Source organism: Pituophis catenifer, unplaced genomic scaffold, assembly GCF_029215685.1.
Source record: "Pituophis catenifer annectens isolate HBS135680 unplaced genomic scaffold, rPitCat1.0.hap2 SCAF_1, whole genome shotgun sequence".
Lineage (NCBI taxonomy): Eukaryota > Metazoa > Chordata > Lepidosauria > Squamata > Colubridae > Pituophis > Pituophis catenifer.
Genome location: NW_027256881.1, coordinates 225,321,199 through 225,346,740, shown reverse-complemented (window position 1 = coordinate 225,346,740; position 25,542 = coordinate 225,321,199). Strand labels below are relative to the sequence as shown.

At 35.2% G+C, this 25,542-nt stretch overlaps 1 protein-coding gene across 5 annotated transcripts in view; it reads right to left on the bottom strand.

Moving 5' to 3' along the window:
- Positions 1 to 25,542, bottom strand: part of CLASP1 (cytoplasmic linker associated protein 1) — a 211,333-nt gene that overhangs the window by 5,344 nt on the left and 180,447 nt on the right. For all 5 annotated transcript variants that reach the window (XM_070950573.1, XM_070950661.1, XM_070950488.1 and 2 more), the window contains 5 exons: positions 15,773 to 15,923; positions 13,654 to 13,900; positions 12,646 to 12,836; positions 10,108 to 10,236; positions 5,615 to 5,821 (listed from right to left, as the gene is read on the bottom strand). In XM_070950573.1, coding sequence (XP_070806674.1) covers positions 5,615 to 5,821; positions 10,108 to 10,236; positions 12,646 to 12,836; positions 13,654 to 13,900; positions 15,773 to 15,923 — 925 coding nt within the window. The remainder of the gene's footprint in view (positions 1 to 5,614; positions 5,822 to 10,107; positions 10,237 to 12,645; positions 12,837 to 13,653; positions 13,901 to 15,772; positions 15,924 to 25,542) is intronic.

Sequence of the window (25,542 nt, the reverse complement as noted above, 5' to 3'; positions counted from 1 at the left end):
AATAACGCGTCCTTTAAAGTACAATATTAACAGTAGAATGGCCTGCCAAGGGGCAGAAAAATGGAGATTAAAGTAGTACTAGGACCAAATATTAAGTGTGATATTTAAGTTCAGTAATATTTCAGCCCTGTTCAAACAGATACAGTTCCCATACTTTTTCTATGGGTTTTTCATTCGGTTTCTCCAAAACAAACTCAAAATCTGTGGTTATTAAATGTATTGAGTTCCCGTTGATTAAGTTTGATTACTTGTCTTTTAGCTTTTCATCTTCTTCCCTACCCTAGTTTTCTCAGTGGATCTATTTGAATATTCTTCTTTTTGTATTTACCAGCTCAGATCAGTTAGGAATGATCAAAATATAATGAAGTTGCCCATGCTTGTCATTAGATTTATATCTGAAAAAGCTAATGATTCAAAATAATTAATTGGTTCAGTCCAAAACTCAGATCTAATTCAGCAGTATTTGGGAAAGAAATTTATCTGGAATCTTATTTGTAATTAAATGATTAAATGATCCATTGCTATCAATAGGCAAATGTTTCCTATTTATCATATAGGCTGTTAGCCTGCTTTAATTTTATAGTAAAATATAGGAACTGTGGTATGGGAGGAGAAGAAATCACAACATGTAGGTCTATTGCTTGCTATTTGAAATAAAATACAGCACATAAACACACACATAAGTATATGGTCCCATTGTTTGGTTTTATGCAGCCCTCTGGTCTAATTTTATATGACTTTTACAATGAATCAGTTCAAATCCCTGGTAAAGTTATCTACCTTTCCTTGACAGTCTGTGTGGAGAGAAAAGAAGTGAATAGAATATGGTAATCTCTCTCTCTTTTTTTTTTTTTTTTACCAATTGCAAGCGGTTTGGTTCATGACAGATTTTATGTGGTAATATGACAGAAAGTAAGTTGTCCGCAACTGATTTAAAGGCACAACTGATTTAAAGGTTACGAGAAAGGCTATATTCCTTCAGTTGAAGCAGAGCTTCACCAAAAGGCATCTGGCTTGTATATAGCCCTTAAATAATAATTATAAAAATATTCTATTAAATCACTCTTTGAAAAGATAATAATAAAAAAGAAAGAGGCACGCTGAGCTTATGGTTTGCTTATGCCTTGGGCTCAGAGTGACCTCTGTTGGGAGAAGGATTTTCAGCCCATACATTTAGGGTTTTTTTTTTCACTCTTATCTGATATTAGGACAGCCCTTGCTGGGGAACAGAATTCATAAGGCAAGATCAGATTAGGTTTCCTTTTTGCAAATGAAGCAGCGGTTAAATACTGTAGCCATGTTTTACATTTCTAGACATCTGAATGCATAAAATCCTATTCCAGTTTGACAAGATGACTTGCTGCCCTAACTTACACAACTCCATTTTTCTTACATAGTTTTTATGGTTTCTATTAATTCCATGAACTATGACAAACCAACTGAAAAAGGAGGGGTGGGGGAAATCACGCTGGTCCCATAGCCAAAGTGTAACTCGTTCATCATCCTTGTGGTCTTGGTTTGACTTTAGTCTTTGCTAAGGGACTTAGTAAAAAGTACCCTTTTTAAAAAAAAGTTCAGGTGCTGCTCCCCCCTCCCCTCCCCCAAGCTGATTTACTCAGATGGAATGCTTTATCTTCTGCTTTATTTTGCTGTTTGGCAAAACTGCATTTCAACAATATTCACCTTTCAGTGTCCTTAGAATTAAATATTGTCACCCAAAATAACCAGGCAGTATACATTGTAAGTTAGTATCTCAGTGAAAAGAAAAGTTCAGCATTATGTGAGACCTTACAAAGGATATTCTCTCATAGGGCATACAGAAAAATTTCATTTCTTTCTAAAGCAAAATACATGTTCCTCAGCAAAACCAGGCAGAAATGGACAAAATCACTATGTACCACTATGTAATATATCTAGAAGGCATTAAACTCATGGGCTATTTCATGCTCCTTTCATGCTGAATGATTAAAAGACATAAAATGAACTGATTTTCAAACATGCAACCTAAAACATTGAGTCAAAAGATCTGACACAGAGAGCACGGAAGGACTAATAAGAACAACTGAAGAAGTAGTTCAGAGTGAAACTATATAATACAAGCTAACCTGTGTAAAAGCCAACAGGTACTTCATTTTTAAAACATGAAAAATGTCCTTTGGAATCTACAATAGAATAAAGGAACTCGGAATTTTTTTTTACCAATGATCATGTTTCTGCCCCCAAAAAATGACAACTCTTCATACATTTAATAGCTTGTGCTGTACAATCTCTCCTTATATACCCTTTGGAACAAGAACTATAAATTCTGAAAAGGCATCAATACCTGCTTCTGAAACCTAAGGATTGGGCAAGAACAGCTACCATTTAAGTTTAAACAAACATATAGCTAGCTATTAATGTGTGAACCAATCATTGTAGTTTCTAAACCACACATAGCAACTTTGCATTATGTGAGAATCAGATCACAATGTTCAACAAACTCCGGTTAAAATATTACTGTATTTTTCGGAGTATAAGACTCTCCAGAGTATAAGACACACCTTATTTTGGGGGGAGGAAAATAAGAAAAAAAAAAATCTGCTTGAGAGGCTCTCTGTTTGGGAGGCTGCATTTGCAGCCTTCAAAAGGGAGGGGGCCCGGGTGGGCAGGGTTACATTCGGTGTATAAGACGCAACCCAAATTTTCACCTCTTTTATTTCACCTCTTATACTCCGAAAAATATGGTAATTCAGTCTCATTGTTATAATTAGCATATTAATATTATTATGTGTTAGCAATATATTAATATTAATGCTATCACTAATTATAACAACTCATTGTTATAATTAGTATATTAATTCACTCTCATTGTTATCATTCATTACATCTGACCCAAAAGATGTAGTAGTTATTTGGTTTTATTTTATACATGTACTATACATGTATGTATTGCATTTATATCCTGCCTTTCTCCAAGGAGCTTAAAGCAATCTGCCCATCCAATCTTTTTGTCAATCCACTGAAGGCATAAGTGAACCAGCCCTCAGTGTTAGAGGAAAGTAATGTTCAAAAAAATAGAAAAATAAAACATAATGTTCCAGAAAAATAGCATCCAACAGGCAGTTGTATTACAATCTACAATTCACGAAAGAAAACAGGAAACAGGAAAAACACTTAAAACCCCCCACAAACATATAGAACGCACATACATACAGAGAAAATGCACAACACACATGTGCACGCACACACACACACAAAACCCATTCTTGCCAAACACCCTCCCATCCTTTGAAATAACTGAGAAATCTCACATTGATATCACTTTCCTTTCCATACTCTTTACAAGCACACACAGTGCTAAGCTGTTCTTTGCTAGCATACTTGATATAGGCATTACAGGTAGTGCTTGACTTAATACCAACATTCCTGTTGCTAAGACAGTTGTTAAGTGAGTCTTGCTCCATTTTACGACTTTTCTTGCCACAGTTGTTAAGTGAATCGCTGTAGTTGTTAAGTTAACACGGTTGTTAAGTGAATCTAGCTTCCCCATTGACTCTACTTGTCAGAAGGTCTCAAAAGGTGACCACGTGACCACAGGACACTGCAATTGTCATAAATACTCAAAAAATGCCAAGTGCCTGAATTTTGATCACATGTTGTGGCCCGTACGCAGCCTGTGCGGCTAGTGGCGGATTCGGACAGCGAGGAGGCTGGTGTGGTGCTGCGCCAGCAGCCTGTGCAGCTGGCACTCAAGTCAGACAATGAGGCTGGAGAAGATGTGGTGCCAGAGGCGGGGATTCAGCCAGGGCCTTCAGAACCTCCAGAAGCTCCTTTAAGTGAAGAGGATGAAGAGAAGGGGCCTCTTCTCGATGCACAGGCGCGCAGAGCTGCCAAAAGGCAGGAGTGGTTCCTCAGGATGAGGTCTCCTTGAGTAAGGCTTGGGGCTAATTGGCCACTCCCTTAGTCTATTTAAGGAAGAATGCCGACTGAAGCAATTTGCAGGGAACAACTTCGTTCACTCTCCTTCATGCCTTGATCTTTGTTCTTTGCAAATTGATTCTGGGCTTTCTGCCAACCATAGTAAGATTAAGATTATTTATTCTTTGGATTCTTGTAGGCTGTTAAGAAAGTTAATTAACAGCCTTTGTTTGGAAAAAAAAACTTATTTAATTTAGTAAAACTAAGGTTTGTACAGACTTTGTGTGTGCTGAATTCTTTGGGCTCCATAGCTGGGGCAGAACATCACATGACCAAGGGGATACTGCAGCAGTAAGTGTGAAAAACAGTCGCTGTAACTTTGAACAGTCACTAAACAAATGGTTATATGTCAAGGATTACCTGTAGTTTCACAAATAATTTGACCCATGCTATGTAAGGTTTTAAAAATAATAACCAGTACCTTTAGTGCTTTAAGATTGTTTTTTAAAAAGCCACTGAACACAGACCATTTGATAAATGAAATCAACAAACAAAAATGACATCTGATCCCCAATTTTATTCCATTCTTTGAAAAGCCTTTTGAGAGACCAGAATTCCCTTCTGACAAATACTACACAATCTAACATTGTCAATCCTAAGTATGAAGAACTTTGATGAGAAGATATCAGAAGAAGTCTGATATTTAAAAATATTGTAAGCACATATAATGTAGACTTCTTTAGATGCTGTATGCTAAAATAATGGACAAGAACAACAACAACAAAAAGGCCTGGCTTAATTCCTTGATTAACTTTGCTTTGTATTATTTTTATTCCAGAATGCCTGAAAGGTCCTTTCTTCCTCCAACTGCCATTTCAGAGCTACTACAGAATCTGCTCACCCCAGGAGATAGGAAAGAGAAAGAAGACAGAAGACATAACCTGTCCTTAAGCAAACTGGTTGAGAAGGAAACACTGCGATAAATCAGGTGAGATATTTCGACCTTCAATTAGCTTGTGAGAGGCAAGAAAGACAATGAGTGCAAATAAAGGACTTCTTTGGAACTTGATCAACAATATCTATATTCTCAGAGTTTATATTAACTTTACCATCTACTGTTTCAAGCCTTTTACTGGAGAAGTGATTCATAAGCCCTCAGTTAAAAGCAGAGAGAAATTTATGAGATGCTAAGATTGACTGTAAAAAGCCTTATGCCGGGGAGGAAGGAGGGAAGGGAGAGAGAAGCATTCTCCAAGAAATTTACTTGAACACTGTCACAGGATTAGTTTACTTAATCTGTCTGTAACCCTTTAGCAGAAACTGACCTTTCTTCATCAAATAACTAGGGAGGTTCAGAGTGACTCTTCTGATTGTACTTTTGAGAGTTTCCAGAATGATTTTCTCTAAATAAACAAAAACTTGACTGAATGAAATATTTAGTAAAGCTGGTAAAGGAAACTCAACCATTCTCTGACTGCAAATAGCAAAAATAGTCTGAAAAAAAAAGTAAGAGTTGGAGGTCTTACTGGTTGCCACATCTAAAGGCTATTAGCCCAAAGGTTTCTCATTTACACCGAAAATGCATTACATTCTAATTTCCTACTATTATTTCATTCAATTTAGCAAATCTTATAATTTGCGAGACATCAACATAAAATAAATAAAAATGATATTTGCTGCTTGGAGCAACTGAGCAATTCCATACATAGACCCATACCTGCAACAATCCAGGGATGATGTCTTGTAGGAGCTGATGCAATGACTCCTTTGAGATTCTTTCAATGACTTTAGTTTGCATTTTAATAGCAGCCAGATTAATTGGATAGTCAGCTGTTTGAATGATGGGACAAAGCACTTTGATGCACTGTTCTGGATGGATGGAACTAGCCAAAGTGGAAGCAGCTTCCTCGGCAGCTCTCACAACCTATAGTGAGAAAGACAAACATGGAGAATTGTCAAAAGTTACAGCATTACAAAAAATAGTACATTTCCATCCTTAAGAACCATGAGGAGTTCTTAAGGAGAAAATAGGTGTGACCATACTTTGATTCCAATGACTTTTGGAAGTCATTGGAATCAAACTTGTATATTCTGCATTTTAGGGTATGATGGTAACTATGAAGATCTTCCTTGTAATAAGTGTAGAGCAAATACAGTTAATATATCTGTCAAAATGCTTAGTTTGCTCTGAATGTATTCAGATATCCATCATAAATAAAAGGTGAATTTTTTACCTAAAATTTATTCTGGTTAGCATATTCTAAATACATATGTAACAACTGCGAAAGGAATTGTGCAGCACAGGATAGATTTTTGCATAGCAATATAGCTGCCTAATGTTATTCAGATGTGAATCAATGTCTTCAATATTTTTATTCACTCAGTTGCTCAACAGATTAAATACATTAGTAGCAATACATTTTCTTTCACTGGCATTCTAAATCACCCATAACATAAATACATATGCATACAGCCTGCATATATGTATATCCATACAGATTGTGTGTATTTATTTCATTCATTTCACTCATAATAACTGGTACAAACATATTATAAAGAAGAAAATACAGTTTGGCTACTGTACACTCATGAGAATGAAGGCTGCTTAAGCAGAAAAATATAGAATATAGATAATGTTAACCTATTTTGATAATTCTGCATTGTAAAATTATAATAAAATTATAAAATAAAAAAATTGGAAAGACCCAGGCTCATCAAGTCAAGTTTGTTATCAGTACATCTCTATCCAGCCTTTGCTTAAAGATGTCCAGCAAAGGGAAAGTCTACTGTTTAGGTGGTCTTAGTAGGAAAGTTATTTTTGTGATCTAACTTACACTTGAATGTAACTTCCGGTAATTTAATTATTATTCCATTTCCTGCACTTTGGAACAACAAAGAACAAACCAGGATTCTCTTCTGAGCTTTTAGGTACCTGAAGAATGCTATTGCATCTTCCTTCCAGTTGACATTTTGAAAAGCTAAAGATTCTGTCCTAGAATTTAAGCTCCCAATACCCTGATCATTCTAATCCTTTTTTGTGTAGTTTCAGGTTGTATGAATCCATATTAAATATTCTATTCTGACCTGGAAACAGTGTTCAAGGTAAGATCTTGACCAATGCAGAATAAAATAGAACAGTCATCCTTCTGAATATGATTTCTAGACATATGCTTCAGAGAAATGGTTAATTCTTAAATGGATCTCAAAATTTTAGTATATTTCCCTTTAGCTCAATACAAGCCGAAGTAAAAGCTCACAATCCATGAGTATTTAAATAAGAACAAGACAAAACAGGGGAGTGGTTTTCATTTCTTTCCCAGAATTAGAGTAAACATTAAAAAAAAAAAAAAAGGACCCAGCCTTTGACCAGACAAACAGTATCTATCCTGGGTCTAAGGTTATGCCCTTATTTCCTTGCCTTCATTACTACAACATAATAGAATAGTAGAATGGACAGCATATGCTAGAAAGATATTGAATCCAAGCCTTCCTTAAGAAATGGAAATCCTTCTAAAATGAGAACAAAAAAGAATAGTTCTGCTAAGGAAACGCAAGCAAATAAAAACACAAAAAAGTGTTATGTTGCTAATAATAAACAATAAAAATATTTAAATATGTTAAAAGGAGGAAAAGATAAAAGGAGGCAGTTGGACAACAATAAAAGAAAAGGAATAATAAAAGAGGACAAGCAGAATTATAACAATTGTTTGTGTATGTTTTCAATGCAAAAGATAAAGGACAGTACTAATGCTAATTTAGTTATTTTTAGGAAATTAGTCCAAAAACTTGAGACAAAATGTGGTAAATAAAGTAAGTTGTAGGAAAGCAAGCAAATCACTGAATCCTGATGACATCCACACAAGAGTTATTAAAGCAAGCTTATTTAAAATGGCAGAACTTTATAACATTTTTACGATCAGCTGCTTTGAGTATTGAAAAGTGTCTGATAATATTGTAAAAGGAGTGTTGGAGATCCAGGAAATTACAGGCTAATTGCTTTAATTTATATATTCTGGATTAACTGTAAAAACCTTTCTTAAATTTTAAAAAATTAAGCAAACAGAATGAAAAATCTTTTTGAAGATGATTTCAACATTGCTTCCTTAAGTTAAAACGTGTCTTACTAACTACCAGTTTTCTTTGAGAATATGTAGACAGTGCTGGTTCATTACACATTGTTCAAAAGATTTTCAACAATGTTTGCCATTAAAATGCATAGCAAACTTGTCAGTCATTAAAGAGAGGCCCTTTTATCAGTGGATGATTTATTAAAAAAAGAAGGAAGAAAGTACTGTAGAAATAAATGCTAAGTTCTCACAAGGAAGTACTATGGAGTCACTTAAATATTTCTATTGGAATCTAGCTTTTTCATTATTATAAATAAATTGCTTCAGTAAGAACTATTCCATATATCTCTGAGCCTAGCAAAGCCAGAATAGGCTTTGGTGGATAGTGGTAGAATAGGACCCACTACTTCTATTAATAGCAAAGCACAACTTGGGTACAATAATTCTCTCAAATTTAAGTTCCATAGTAAAATGAGGAAGATATGCCAGACTGACCATCTTCCTAGAAATAGGAATAGATAAGCCTCTAAAATCAAGTTAGAGAAAAAGAAAAATTTACTCTACAGCTCTTTCAGTTGCCAATATTCAATAAACTTTTTCTTCCTTTCAATGTACAAAGAACAAATGAAGTTTTCCTTCCTTCCTTCCTTCCTTCCTTCCTTCCTTCCTTCCTTCCTTCCTTCCTTCCTTCCTTCCTTCCTCTCTCTACATTCAGTTACATTACAAACCACCAACTGCAAGTGCAAAATGTCCATATACAAATTTAACCAAAATAAAAGACGCTGGAGATGGCAAGCTTTCTCAATCATTTGCACAGATAATTCATAAAGAAAAGGACAAGGGCATAAAGTCAAAGTGAGACAATAAGAATGCACAGTAGGGAGAAGCTTGCCAACAAAGGCACTCCTTAAGAACAAAATGTTTTGTCCAAGTGCTTTATCGCAAAATCTGTTACAACTGTTACTAATTGTGGCTCCACATACACAGAAAGCTGTTGTATGAAGGCTCTGATTCCAAGAAAAAATAATAAAGACATGCTGATTTATTAAAAGGATTAAATATTTCCTGACCTTTCACAACTATTCTTATGCCTTTTGTTCCCATGTTGCTTGTTTAACTGAGTAAGTCATTATGTGTTTAAAACCACAATCCTGTAAACAGCTAAATGGATGTATAGTAAAGCTTATTCTGTTATTCCTATTCTACGGCCAAAAGTGCTCTCTCGCTCTCTTTTTGTTTCTGTATTTAAGTTTTCACTATTCTATCCAGAACTGCATACCCTTAATTCAATTGCCTTCAATTAGAAAGATTACAGTCCTGTAATGAATCTGAAGAGTCATGATGTAAACGTGCAAAAATATATATACAGGACTAAAGCTAGTTTTTTAAAAAAATCGTAAGAAAATCTGGTTTGGGTTAAACATAAAATATAAGGTATTGAAATAGGTTGAATGTTTTCATATTCTTTATTTCATTTTGTCACTGAAGTTCTGGCAAGAAATGGGAACCTTTTTTGTGTTGGGGAAACAACAAAACTGCTTGAGGAATATCTGCAAAGTAGGTGAATCTGTCATTTTTTGACTTATGGACAATTTTTTATTTTTCATTTGGGAAAACCTGGGATAAACTAAATTGAAATGGCTGCCTTAATTTTGGTTATTAAACCCTGAAACACATACCCATTAAGATGGTTTTGTAGGTCCTAGAGGCTGCAGATAGTGTTGTAGGGCCATATATGGCTAAAAGGTGGGTTCCAAGCTTAAATCCTTCACATGAGATAACTAGAGAAATTCTTTAAATCAGGGCTGTCAAACTCACGTTGTCACGTGACACATCAGGACTTTACCCCCTTCCCTAAACCGTGTGGGGGTGTGGCCAGCACGTGACGCATCTGGCCTGTAAGTTTGACAGCCCTGCTTTAAATGCAGACTCACAAGAAAAGTAAACTTAGGACCACAGTCAATAATATATGGAACTAGTCAGAGCTATAGGTTAGGAATTCCATTAAGGTATGGTTTACTATTTTCTTCATTCCATTTAAACTTACTGGCTCATTATAGTGCTATTGGAATTAATAGTACGGCATGACCTATAGACACATTGATTCTTGAAGTATAGCATGTAGTACGACACTCAAAATTACCTCTTTATGAGAATCTTTATGCGCTTCTAGGGTCTTCATGATAGTTAGTTCAGCATAGTTCTTAAATCTTGCTGGTTGATTCCTCAGAATTTCTCGCAAAACTCTCAGTGCCAAGGCTCGTATTGAATGCTAAATCAAAAGAAGTAGCACATCTTTATTTATTAAAATATACATGCCTCCCACCTCATTAAGAAGCGCCTCTGAGTGGCTTGGAAACATCATTTGCTCTTCAAAATCATTAATAGAGGAATGCATTGTTTGACTGGAATGGATACACATTTTATAAAATCCAATTTTTAAGTCAAGAAAAATTGACAAGGCTCAGAAGAGAACACCACAGTAGCCTTGTATCACGGGCTCAAGTTCATTAGCAAAACTGAATCACATTCTTTGCATGAGAACTAAGTAGCTGCTAATAAATATTGGGAGCTTTTATATTATGTCAATGTATAAAATAAGCTACCCATTGAACTGTGTATTAAAGAGAACAGCAAACAGATTTTTTTCATAACCATTTCTGATTCAGTCTCTTTTTGAAATACATAAACAATCCAAAAACTCAATTAAATTTCATTTCCTTGGATCTTATTTGGTAATGAAGACCAATACCATATTATTAGTAACACAGGAAGCTAAAGCAGGCCTGTTTTGCACAAATACATCTATTTTACATTTCTTTTTAAGATCAATATTAGTTTTTTCATTCAGTCTGCTGCCATGACAGTCTTACTCCTCCCTAGTCACCGGCATCTTTATCCAAGAAGATCATTATTAGTGAGAATATTAGAATAACATCTCAGGTTATATAATTGTTGGGATAGATTTTTGGATTAGAGCCATTTCAACCACTGACTAGCTTCAACCCAGAAGCATATGATTTAGCTTCCTCAGACTAAACTTTGTTAAGTTTGTCCTCATACTTTGCAATTCCCGAGCTAACATTTGATTTGTCCCAATTTTAATCTTTGAACATCCAATGATAGAAACAAATGGCAAAAAATAACACGTACAAATTTTATTACCTATTTTCAGCAAGTTATTCCAAAAGTACTTAACTTTCTATGAACATAGTTTTGGTTCTGTTTTAATTTATTTACTTATCAAATTTAGGTACCATCCATCTCATTCTCATTTTTGAGGGACTCTGCCTTTATTAAAAGGATGGGTAAGAAAACAGATTATAGTCATATAATAGCAATAGGATAGATTTTATCTATCTTATAACACAGTGGTACCCAACCTTTCAGGCTCCATAGACCGGCAATGACTGTGGTGGTGGTGGATGGTTTCGTGTGCAAACTAGATCACCCGCTTGAGTGGCCCAGTTCTCAACAGGCTGCAGAGAGGTACTGGTCCGTGGACCAGGGGTTGGGGGACCCCTGCTGTAGCAGGAGAAGTTAATTAAGTTACAATTTGTTTATTTGAATTTAAGAAGGATAATTCAGAGTATATCCTCAATTGCAGAAAACTTGGATCTGGCTGAGTGGCAAATTGTTTATTGGCTCTGCTTGCTTTTGATATGGTTTTCAGTTATCCAAAAGCCACTGAAAAGATACCACCGTGCTGCTTCATGTAAGAACTTCAGAAGTGAAAATATCTACTTCCTTACAAAAGAAAGAAGAAACACCATTTCTTCTTTAAATATTTCAAATATGAAATTAAAATTTGGACACAGATGTGTAATCTCATAGCCACTGCAATGACAATTCTGTTTACTCAAATGAAAAAACAATAGTCTAATTAAGCTACAATTTATAGTTGCGCAGATTCACTGTGCGTCAGGCATACAAGTTTATATAAAATAACATCATCATCATCATCATCATCATCATTATTATTATTATTATTATTATTATTATTATTATTATTATTATTTTCCCCAAAATCTCTCAGCATGGGCATCCAGTTTGGGCATGACTAATTTCTGCAATGATAAATTTATTAGCCTTTTAAGTGTCATGTTGCTATTTTATGGCATAGCTGCAACTTTGGGGGGCTAAGGACAACACAGCCTTTATATACTGGGTTATATGCCAAAGGCAATGCTCTAAAAATTAGGCGGGGCTAGAACAAAAACTAACTTTAATTTCAAGACAATTACATTTGGTTCTCAGACTATGTGTTGCTGGTAGAATTATTCTTTGGCAGCAGCATGCATCTCCAAATCCATACTGATGCCCCTATCCTGTCAGGGCCAGCTTTTGAAGGCATCTTGAGTAAAGTACTCTGTGATGGGCCCTCTCCTCAACTGGAGAGATGTCTGGTAGAGGAAGTGAGTAGCACAGCAACAGTGTTCCAACATGCACCACACATTTGAGGAATACAAATTTCAAGTGTCACAGTATCAAAGTGATGCTCCTTTTGGCAAAACTGGAGATGGGGTTAGATAACGAGGATAATTAAATTGGTTGGCTTTTCTGAGACTGTGGAAGCCAGATGAAACTAAAGGAAACAGAGAACACCATCTAAACATTAGCCACATATGCTGCAATGACAGTGCAGGTGGTAAAAATAGCAAAGCCTACGGCATTATCTTACATCTTTATCTCCAAGTGTTTCAAGTAATAAAAGCAAAATTGTCTTAAAATGTTCCTCCCAAACTCCCAGATTATCTTCTCTTGTAATCTTCAATAACTCAAGAAGGGCTCCTTTCCGTTCTTCTACACGCTCATTATGATTGGATAATTCTTTTAAAAGATCAGCCACCAAGTCAGAATGATCAATGGGCACTGAAAAGAAAGAACAGGAAAAGTAATTTCACAGCAAAGAAAATTAAGCAAGAATTTTAACAGGTGACGGTAGGACATATTCACAATATTTCTAACTAGTCTACAAACGTAGTATGTCTTGAGTCCTTTAAGTACAAAGATTTTATCTATAATCTCTCTAACAATTGATTTTCAGTATTACCACCTGTCACTATGTGCTCATAAAGCAATTCTGAGCAGGCACGAGAGCTGGGTGAAAACATATGAAGGTTCTGTTCCCACGGCTTTTCCTTTAACCAGATATAGCTTTCAGTTCACAATGAAATGACTTTTGGAACTTGTCTTCTTTACTGATGTGAATCAGGGATGGTATTCACTTACTTTCGCTACCAGTTCGCAAATGTGATCGCAAGCTCGCGCATAACACCTCTGTGCATGCGCAGGACCTTCTGCAATGGGCAGAGCATCAAAAACGGGACGTGATGATGTCTGGGCGGATGGGTGGAGCCTCTCACAGCCGCCGCTACCAGTTCACCCAAACCAGATAGAACTGGCTGAATACCACCACTGATGTGAATGTGGAAGACCACTTACAGAATGTCAGGGCTCAAGTCTCAATTGAAAGATGAGCCTGTGGCTGCTGTACCACCTAGCTGAATCTCTTGCCCAGGAGCAAGATACTTCTACTTATTCCAGCAAGGCTAATTAAGAAATGATGTAAACTGGATTCAAAAAGCTAGTGTCAGTATTATATCGTGTAACTGTTTAACCCCAATGTATACATGTTAAGGCAACAATAAGTTCAATTCTGAATTTTAAAAAATAAATGAAAACCAACCATCCCGAAGCTGATCCATATCATCATCAAATACGGCTTCCTTAAGAGCAGTTTTATCATAGGCGCTGATAGTATCAGAGTAGGGGTAAGGGTTGTACTCTCGAGCTCGGGGTCCAGAAAAGGCACGTGGGGGCTGGGTGTTGAGCAGGGAAGTCTTGTTATCCAGAGCCATCCTTCCACCTTCTACCACATCACTGCTTCCACGCATATCAGTGGCTGGTGAGGCTATACCATCATCTCTGGAAACCTGTAGCAATTGATCAAAGAAAGACAACTTTATTGGGATCAATTTCCATTAAGCTAGAAAGGGCAACTCTATTGTTACTCTGATAATAGGTTACACTGCAAACAGCAGTCTTTCCCACTTTGAATCTTATTAATAGAGCTAAATAAATTAGAACTTCGTTTGCACCAAACCCTAATTTCAAACTGGCAATTTCTAAATATAAGTTTTCTTCATCAACTGCATCCATTCAAGTAAGTTATTATTCTTTCTCTCTGCCGCTGCTAAATAATACTGAACAAGACTGTGAACTGCTTAACGCATTGTAAGCCGCCCTGAGTCTCCGGAGAAGGGCAGCATATAAATCAAATTTAAAAAAAAACAAAACTGGATTTATTGCCAATGTTGAGGAGAGGAAGAAAATTATAAAATTCTTGAATCCAACATATGATAATTGGCATGGCTTCAATTAGCACCATGGATTTCATTCACTTAGGTGTTTCTGTGCATAAATCCAACTTCTTCATTTAGGTACAAGAAAATTTAATATTTAATATTCGGAATAGTCTCAAGACAGCCTCCTATACAAATATACATACCTCCCGTCCCTTCTTCCCCTTTTTCTGGGCACAGAACTACTATATATCAAGCATTTGATTATAGTGACAAGAATTACATTAGATCATATAATTTTACAATTCAGTACAAAAAGTGTATATATTTTAGTTTTATAAGAGAAAATTGTGATATTTTTAAAAAATGTTATATTTTTAAAAAATGGAATAATACTGTATATGCACTGTATACAGTATATGTGTACATCAGCATATCTCAAACTGATGCTCCTAAAATGGGTTATTACTACAGGATCTAGCATTCTGTCAGGCAGGAAAAATCAGGATCACCAGTTACCATATTTTTTGCACTATAAGACGCACTTCCCTCCCCCCCAAAAGTGGGTGGAAATGTCTGTGCGTTTTATAGAGTGAATATTGCGGCAGAAGGGGTTGGTGCTGTGGCAGCAAATGCCTTTCACCACCGTCTGTCACCACTGCCGGGGAATGCTGGAACATTCGTTGCCGAGCAGCTGATCGGTGGTTGAATTGGCTTCCCGGAATACTGCTGATCAGCTGTTCTAGGCAGCGGGGATCGCCACCACCAATTGCTGCCGATCCCCACCGCCTAGAACAGCTGATTGGCGGTATTCCAGGAGGCAGATCCAACCGCCAGTCAGCTGCTCTGCAGCAAAGGCTCCAGCGTTCCCCGGCGGCGGCACTCACCTCAGTTGACCGGTGGTGGGCACAATGGAGTGGAGCCCTGATGAGCCATGTGCTGGGGCTGCGATAATGTGCTGAAACTGACCAGGCTGTTTGCTGCAAGGACGCTAGCCAGATGAATACCAGATGGATGCTGGGAGGCAGAGGCAGAGGCAGATTTTTTTCCCTTGCTTTCCTCCTCTAAAGTTAATATGTGTCTTATGGTCTGGTGCGTCTTATAGTGCAAAAAATATAGTACTTCCAGTCAAGCTAATTTATTGCTCAAACCTGTACATAAGAATCTAATCAGCTACGGTCAGCAGTAAATTGGTGATAGATAGGAGTTAGCAGAATTCAAGAGGAGCTGAACATGGCTTGCTTGTGGGAATATAATGATTCCAGGCTGATTCCTCTTTTGACTCTGCCTCCAAGACTCTTCTTCTCCTACACAGTCCAGCAGATCTGGTCATTATTATACATAAAAAATGCCGAGTTGATAAACTCAATCACCCATGTGTTGTTTGCTTGAAACTGAACAATGTAGGAGGCTGAAAACAGCAAACTATTTTATCTAAATATTAATGCTCACTGCTTTCAATATATCACACAAAAATTACATATTCTTTCAATGTCTACTTACAATATCACTGTCCTTCTTTCCATCACGTTTGATTGGCTCATTTAGATCCTCTTGGCTACGAAAACTAAATTTTTCTATAGCCTCTGTGACTCCACGAAGAGAACTATAAATTTCATCAGAATTTAGGTTTTCCGTGTCATAATCCAGCATGCTGAAGAACGAACATAGATGGAATGTTAAAATTAAAGAATGGCTCCTTTGAGATCGAATTAGACATTTTCTCATTTGGAAAGACAAAAATTTGAAATCCAATTTTAAAACATGCAACTTTCAGAAAGTTTTTCAGCCTGAGCAGCAGGAACTCAGATGTTAATTTCCAGAATGTATAAAAATTACTGAAACCAAACCTATAATTGGACAGCAACTGTGTTGGGCCTCATCAATTCACCAAGGGAGTAGGGGTGTATATTTATTATTCAGACAAGAAACAACTTGCCCTGAGTTAGATATAAATGGTAACTTATAAATTATACCATTCCTTTATAGCTTTGAATTGATCTCTCTTTAACCCTTTTTCTATCTAGTAGGATAAAAATATTAAGTAACAAGAAAACTGACTGACTGTGCTGCCACAGTTCCATGATGAACATGAACATCCCAGCATGTCTTTAACCAAACAAATATTATATTTAATGTTTCCCAAGATGTTAAATACATTCCCCTATATAAAAATCCAAAGGCACATTAAAATGGACTATTTCCCCATGAAATAAGGAAGTTCTAGTATTTTTTCTTGGAACGTAGCTGCAAATATATGATAATAACTAAAATATTAGCAATAAAACTGATCATCAGTGATGTTAGAAATTAAACCTATGATACTGCAGACTCACGATAAGAAGTACTTAAACTAATTTTTGGATTTAAATTTGATTCCGCAAGAAATCCAAATCAAAGAATCTAATCTATTACACATTAATTATTTTTAAATAAAAATCTGTCAGCAATTTCTCATTTTCCTCTAGTCATTTTTTTCTTGTGCTTTCTGGAAAGAGTATTTCCTGTATATGATTTTCTCCCCTAAGAAACCACCATAAAAGACTCTAGAATTACAAAAAATACTAATATAATTTAATTCCTTTCTTCCTTAATATAAAATGTGGTTTCTCAAATACCAGAATTAAGGCTAAATTTTATTTGGTCGATCGCTGGTGTTTTAACTAGATCAATCACATTACTACTTCACATTACTACAGGACAAGAAACAATGGTTGGAAATTAATCAAAGAGAGAAGCAACCTGGAATTAAGGAGAAACTTCCTAACAGGGAGGACAATTAACCAGTTGAACAGCTTGCTTTCAGAAATCATGGGCGCTCCATCACTGGAGGTTTTTAAGAAGAGACTGGTCACTTATTTAAAATGGTATAGGTTCTCCTGCTTGAGCAGGGGGCTGGACTAGCAGACCTCCAAGGTCCCTTCCAACTCTATTCTATTCTGAATACAACCATTTGTTTAATAATGGATCAAAGTTACAGTGGCCCAAGAAAAAGTGAATCGCAACCCGTCTTTGAAGTTGGTACCATCAGACCACTCCCACAGTTATGGGAGTGGTTGAAATTTAAATTTGGGTGCTTGGCAACTGGTTCACATTCACCGGCTTGGCAACCGGTTCACACAGTTGCAGCATCTTGCAGTCATATGATAGCAATTTGCGACCTTCCCAGCCGGCTTCCAACAAGCAGTCAGTTGGGGAAACCAGATTCACTTTAACAACTATGGGGAAATGATAATAAAACTTTCCTCTGGATCCAGAGAAACAGGCCTACAATTAAAGAGTTTCTCCTATATTACAACAGGATCAAAACTCTATCTCTGCTAAAAGTGTATTTCACAAAATGATAATCTATTTTGAATGGCACCTCCCAAAACTAGCATTTCATTATTTAAAAGTACTTGCCAAAAACAAGATTTATATCTCAAGGAAAGAGTTTCGGTCCCTGACTTTCTTTCAGTGTACTCTTTCAGCAGCACAGCCCAAGTAACCCTGGCAGGACTGAATGTACATCTGATGTTTTGGCAAAGCAATAATATAGCACATCTTAAAATCTCAGCATGTGACAGTGTGCTGTGCTACAGCCCTTTCAAGTTAGAGAAGCAACAATTATTCTTTAAAAACAAGCATTCATAGATTCTATGTAAGATAAATCATTCTCCACAAAAAAGGAAGTTTTTTAATTCCTTGATAGACATTAGTTAAGATTATGACAATTCTACCTTAACAATATTTTATGCTTTTAGTTCTCAACAATTTTCTCTACATAACAGTAGTAATGGTTTTTCCCCTATTGATGGAGCAGATCAATACAGAAAGGTAGACACACACCTTATTATTAATGTTCCTTAAAATACAAGCGTGGCTCTGAGAATCTGAATCAATATACTTAAGATTCATAAAGTCAAATAATAAAAGAAGCAAAATAACCCCATTCAAATCAATCACCAATCCTTTTCAGCTACAAAGTGGATTCATTTTCAACACTTTCAGCATTGCTTGCATACCCACTGTTGGTTTATTATCACTGCCTCTACCCGATGTTTCTTCCTTATACTAATTTTTACACTGTAAAGTTCCTCAAAGTAAGAACACTGTATACAACTATGACACATTAATTGACAGCAAAATGATAGATCCACCAGAAACTCAATTTACATCAAATTGCTCAATCTGCAGTTTGTATATTAGTATGCCAAGGAGAAAAAAAGTTATATTTTGAATGACAGATCTTGTTTTCCACTAAAAAAAAGAAAAGAAAAACCCAAATTTTTCCTAACAAAGCAATTTGGAGTGGATTCAAATAGTATGCATTATTGTAAAATAGTAATTAGGACTACTATTATGCAACTATATGGATTATTCCCTATTACTTGTTACATGGAATAGATTTTATTAGAAACCTTCAAATATCAGTGGCATCCAAAGTCTACAAGGGAAGAGCCTATTTTTTTAACCTGAGAATAGACATTATAAAATATCTCACAAGAGAAAGAACAATTTTGGTGTATTATTTCTTTTAAAAATCCTAATTACATGAACAAGCAAATACATTTAGCCAGTATAAGAACTGTATGAAATACTGTATAGATGTGAAATTAAAAGGAAGAAAAATGAAAATGGAAGATCAATTTACACTGAATAAAATAAATACATCCTATCAATTGTTTACAATAGAAAACAGTGATTCATGCATACAATTGGAGAAGTTACAAGAACAAAGAGATGAGAAAAAATGTGTGACTTTTAACTGATGTCACAATATTATTTTCCAATGCCGTAACTTCCAACAAATTCAGCCTTCAGGATTTGGAATTAGCCAAAATCTGGGACTCTATATATATGTCCTAAGTGTAAAACCAGAATTGGTCTATAAAACAAAAAAAAAATACTTTTAAATATCAATAATTCTTATCAATATCAATAATTCTTCACATTTGGTTGAAGGATAAAAATCTAAATCTATATCATAAATCACTCATTTTCGTTTATTGATGTCATAATTTTATTTTCACACAGAGAAATGGAGATAAAATAACATTGTAGATTTCTATCTGTGCTATAATTAATAATAGTTTTGTGTCCCTTTCAATGTTCTCATTGTTCTGTTCTTGCACAGCTAGATACTTATCATTGCAAGCAATGATATATTCACACTTTTTCAGGCACTGATGTTGTAATTACATCCTTAAACTTTGCTAACAAATATAAGGATTAAGATCTACTGAATCTTCATATTGCTAGTTGTCCAAATAAGTGTTTTTATACAAATAGGGTTAATAATAGACATATGCCAGGAAATCTCAACTTGACCAATAACACATCTCCATAGTATGCATCTAAACACTGTTTAAAACAGATATATATTTCCTATGGCTATTTGCAACTTGAAATACTATTATGTAATAGGCAATCTCTTTTGTTGTCATAGTTGACAGTTGTAATTTATGATTAATTTTCTTAACTAAAGGATCTGGGATTTCCTAGGTAGTTCTCAGGACTTTAATGTGTCCACAGACACTTCCCTTGATATCCCAACAGCTCCCTGCCCGTTGCCATTTTAAAATATAATTTTCATTAGTAATGAGAAAATGGCATGCTGCAAAGCATCAACTTTAATATCACCTTTATTTACAAGAATAAAAAAGATGGGTGGCTATACTTCGTTGGGAAATTTTCTTTGCTTCCTTAACATGGCAACTATAAACATGAAAATACAAAAGAAGGAAATGGCAAGTAGTATTCTAACAAATTGACGATGGATTGGTTATGTTCCCAATATAGCCATTTTATAAATGGGCAAGCACTTCTACCAATAATTTTTCCAAGAGATAACATTCCACAGTTGCCCACCAATCCCAAAGGGCTGGGTCTTAAAACAGAAGCTGGGCACAAATACAAAGACCAGTCTTATGCATGTGAAGTTCAACTAATAAAACTGGAATTTCACCACATGGCAAGTCGGGCGAGTAGGGTTGAAAGTGACATAAAAAATGAATAAGTCTAGTTCTATATTTCTCCAAATGAATGCTTTGGCTGGGAAGCTGTATAAGGAAGGTATTCCCTGTACACAGCCGATAAGCATGCATATAAAACGTCAACTAGATCCTAGTGGTTGACTATTCCTCTTAGCTGCTAAGACAGTTATAGTGTTATTCTAATTGTTTGCAACCTGGTGTCTTCATGCGCGACATTCAAATTGCTGTTTTGAGCCAGCCAGCATGTCCATCAATCTTGCAATTAGAGATCATGGTAATTGTAGACAAGCACATCTGGAAGGTATAGTTACAATGTGTAATTAAAAGTTCAATATTACTTAACTCTGGGTCCTGTTGTTATCTACCACTTGGCATTGCCTGATTTCTAGGTTTTAGCTTCATACATCTAAAAGATTGGTTTGGAATACTTCATTGCATAAAGTAAGCTTCTGCTTTGCTTTGACTCTTTCCAGCAGAAGAATGGAGAGAGAAAGAGAGAAAGAGTGTGTGTGTGAGAGAGAGAGAAACATTCATACTCAGTTACATTTCTCTAGGTGCCTGAATTGGAAACAATGTAATTGATGGGATTTCTTCACAGGTAAAAACTATAAAGGCGAAAAATGCTGCCTCTTTCCACATCCCCTGGATCTGTCTCTTTGAAAGCACTCATTTGAGCCAAAAGGTAAATAACATTGTGACACCTCTGACAGGTTGGAATAACAGGTGGCTTGTTACCTGGGAGAGTAAGAGCGCCTGAAAGTCTTGTGAGAAGGAGCAGCGGGGATGGAGTTAGGCTGAAAAAGGGGAGGGGGGTGCTTCGACAGCCCATCTGCACTCCAACCCCAGAAACGACTGCAGTGATCACAGGAAGAAAAAAGAGAAAAGGAGGAAGAAACAGAAAAAAGGAAAAAGAAAACTACAATCTGAGTGCTGTGGTTGTTTTTTTGTGTCCCCCCCCCCCCCCAATGCTTTCTCAACTAGAGAAGAACTTAATAGAAACAGATTGGACAGGAATACTCCATTGATTTGCTTCAGGTAAATACACTGCTATTCAGTAATACTTGCAATATTAATAGGAATCGCTAAGGAATTTTAGGGCATATCTTGTCTATATCCATTTGCCTATTTCACAATACAGAGTCAGAAAATGTTTTACAGTGAAAATTGTTTTTCCTAATATGTCAAGGTGAGCAGAATATGCACTGCAACAATTATCTTAGATTAAATGAGATTTTAAGATAAAACACAAATAGACAAATGCTGAAGACCAAGAGGATCTGGGTAAATACCTGCATAAACTGAAAATATATTCCACAGTCTGTTTTTTAATAAATCTTTTAGTAAGAGTTGTCCTTTGCCTTATATTTTGATTTCTCGCCATATACTCAATATAAATAACAACCAAATACTCAGAAACAGCACTAAATATTAAATACTACAATTTTTTCTTGTAATCATACCTATGGGCATGTGATTCCACTACTTTATACCATACTTAATCTTTAAAACCCACTCACCTTTAGCAGACCAACTGTCAAGCAAACAAACAAACAGATTGCACAGTTTTCAAATCCGATAGAAAACTGAAAGCAGAAAAACCCAAAACAGCTAGTATTCAGATTGATAATTTATACCCATAGGATTGCTTATTTCTCCCATTTATTAATTCATTTTTCTTAACAATCACTTTCCAGAACTCAGAAATAGTCTGTTTCCTATAGCCCACATTCTGTTGACTAGTTTTATCCAATACTATTCTAATGGCTGATTCAGGTAAATAAACATAAACCCTTAGAAATCTCTCATACTGCATCTACTTTGGGGCCATATCAAATTCAATACCCCATGAGCCACTTCCAATTCTGAGTTGTCTACTTCTGGAAATACGCAAACCATTACTGAAACATACATTCTGGAAGGAAAATTAAACACTGCAGATCTGACTCTCCAATGTAAAACAGTTTGGGCATCCATGTTAGCTTTTTAGCCTATCTCCATACGAGATATTCATTAACAATTGCAAAGATTTACCAAGATGAAAAAGGCCAGATTTGGAATTGTCATCATTGCTAAGGCAGTTCTATAAGATGAGCCGTGTCATATACTGGGATTTATTTCTAGAACTGCTGGAGTATTCAATTGGTCATTTTGTTTCTATTGAGCTTCCAGTACGTCATTATAGCAAAAGATCACATTGGTGTAGAAATAAATGAAAAACGCTGCAAATCATGAAATGAGACACCAGAATAATTTTGCAGTACTTTAGAGCTGTGCAAAGACCTGGATACCAAGGGCAAAATGTAAAATTTAAAATAAGCATAGGCATACAGCACCAGTTGAGAACATTTTAAACCAATCATATGTTTCCCTGGAAGCGTTCTTAAGAAGAGAATTCCAATAGATATTGCATAGATGCCCACAAATTTTACTCTTTGAATCTAGATCTCTGCACAACTCTATTGTATCACAGCATGCTTCTTCAGCTGTTTCTCATGAAAGTCTTTCAGAGGAAAAAAAAAAGCCAAAAATAAGTTACGTTTACATAATTTTGCATTTGGAGAGAGAAAGGCTAACATTACAAATGTGATCCTGTGGGGCAAGCAACCAAAGACATGCAACCTGAATTTTTAACGAACGAAGTATGACCAATTCTCCCTTACTATCTTAGTATAGCCAAACAAATTGACAAGTCTGTAACTCCAAAGTACAACATTCTGACAAAAAAAAAGAGAGCATTTTAGCATTTCAAACTAAAGAGATACAATTTGCTAGTTAATTCTTTCAAAATGTTAGTTTGAACTCCAAATGCATCTCAAATGCAATCAAAGACATTTGTTTCATTTCACTACTATGTTTCATCGAATCAAAAGATTACATATTTGTAAACAGTTTAAATTCTGAAGGATGGTTTCTTTTTTGTTCCAACATTTCCGAAAAGCAGGAACAAAAAATTAGAGTGTAAAGTAAAAAAGGCAGATCAAAAAAAAAATATAAAAGTCACAGTGAAGCATTTCTCAAATATTATAGGCTGAAGCTTGAAAAAGAAAGTAATTTAATAAAAACAGCAAAATATGATTGAAAACTAAAAATATTGATAATGAATAAAAATCTAATACATAAATAGCTTGGAGCAAGCAGCTTGTTCAGAAACAGAATCTAAAATCAAATATATATGCAATTTTTTTCCATAAGGAAAATAAACCCAAGAGTATAACATATCTATGTATGTATGTGTTTTTATGTGTATATTACAATGTATGTCCACACATATACAAGCAGATATACACCACATTTATTTTAAATATATATAATAATTATTCTGAAAATCTTTCTAAAGATTCAGATTTCTTGACTTGTGGAAAGCTGACCTTATAATTAGAATAGAACTGTCCTGATTTTGTCAAAAAATAAGTTCAGTGGAACAAAAATAATCTAAAATGGCCAAACAGAATAGGTTGTATGATACACAAAGAGCTGGAAAATACCATAGAGAAGAAAATGTCAAGACATTTTTTAAATCTTCGGAAAGTGGGGGGGGGGGGAGAGAGAAATGCCACCAAGGTCATATTTGTATAGGATAAAGAATACTTTTTGCATTTTTTGTATCTGTTATGTACATGTTGGTAAACTCACATTAACTAAAGCATGCCTTGAATTTAAAACCTATATCTGAATAATTATAAGATATACTTAAGGAATTTTACACTGTACTCCCACATGCATATGCCAGAAATCCTCAACTTTTCATTTGGAATAGTGACAGTATGTAAATACTAATAATAGGGAAACTGAATGTTAAGGACATTTCCACAAAATGATTGTTCATAGTCACACAACACTCAGAGGATAAAATAAATATTGGTTGTAGCCATATGCCATTTTATGCAACACTTATAGATACTACTGAGAAGACTGTTTATATTGACTCTGATATGCACTTCCCATTCCTTATTTTCAATTTAAAAAATCTAAATAGATAGATGATCCCCTGCTGCTTTGTTGGGGATCAGGGCATAGGACTAAGCCCCATCAACAGTAGGAAATTTGCTTGCAATTAATTTTTCAAGTAGAAAGTCAGGTGTAAATACAGTAAATGCTTAGGAAGCAAAGACATCTTTTGTTAATCCTATTTATTTTGATCAAAGTTCATGAGTTGCTTGGAGTATCAAACCTGCTAATGTGCCAAATTCCACTCCAGCAAGTTGAAACTTAATATTTTCAATATTTATAAACAAAAGACTCTTGACTCAACTGCAAATAATGTTCTGAGTCAATAATATTCAGTAGAGACCTTTAGTATGGACTGCATTTCAGAACAACATGTTGAATCAACAGAATATGATAAAGCCTGATATGCTAAGTAACAGGATCAATAGAAAATGGTTACTTCAAAATTGGTAATATGTGGACAGGATGCTAATGGTCAAATCATTTCACAATGAAATATCAGTAACATTCTTGTAATATTTCCATAAGTACAAAAATGTTACTAAACAGGGGCAGATATTTCCATTTATATTTATGAGACCAAAAAGATGAAAGTGCCACTACTTTCTCTGGTGTATGCCCCCTGGTTGTATGCCTCCCTCAAAGAAATTCTGGGAACAGGCATAGTTACTCCCTTTAGTAGGTCTATTCACACTATCTTTTGGAAGAAAATGATTCTATCTCAAATTTTATTGTCACCATCCTTTCAAAATATTTTTATTACTCTATGTAGTTAATACATTCAGACTCATCTCCTACCAGAAGCCGGAAAACAACTTTGGCATGTTAATCAACTATCTTTTTCATATTATACACAACCATTATACAGTCATTTTAAGCAGAACATTATTTTTCTTGATTTTCTTGGCAAATAATTTCTTAGTTTCAAATAAGTGAAACTAAAATAATATTTCCAGTTTATTGATAAAGCATTCTCAAAGTTCCTCCTCTCCTTTTTTAGATCTTCAAATATGGCTGTCAAGGAAATGAGGACAAATGTAAAAGTAATTTCTTTAAATGAATATAATACATATTCACTTGAATATATTTACATTTATATGTGTGCAGGACAAAAGGGTAGATATTATCATAGCTTTTTGACATTACCTGTAAAATTTAGTATTTTTACAAAGACTATTATTAAAGAAAGTGCAGTATAATTTTTTTTTCCTTAAGGAAAGCAAAATTTTTCTTCCCCTATTTTCAGAATTGAACAAGTGTCTATTAGATACGCATCTATATTGAGTTTTTATATTTTAAATAGAAAGCTTTTACATATTGGAATTATACTTTAATTAAGCTACAGTGTTA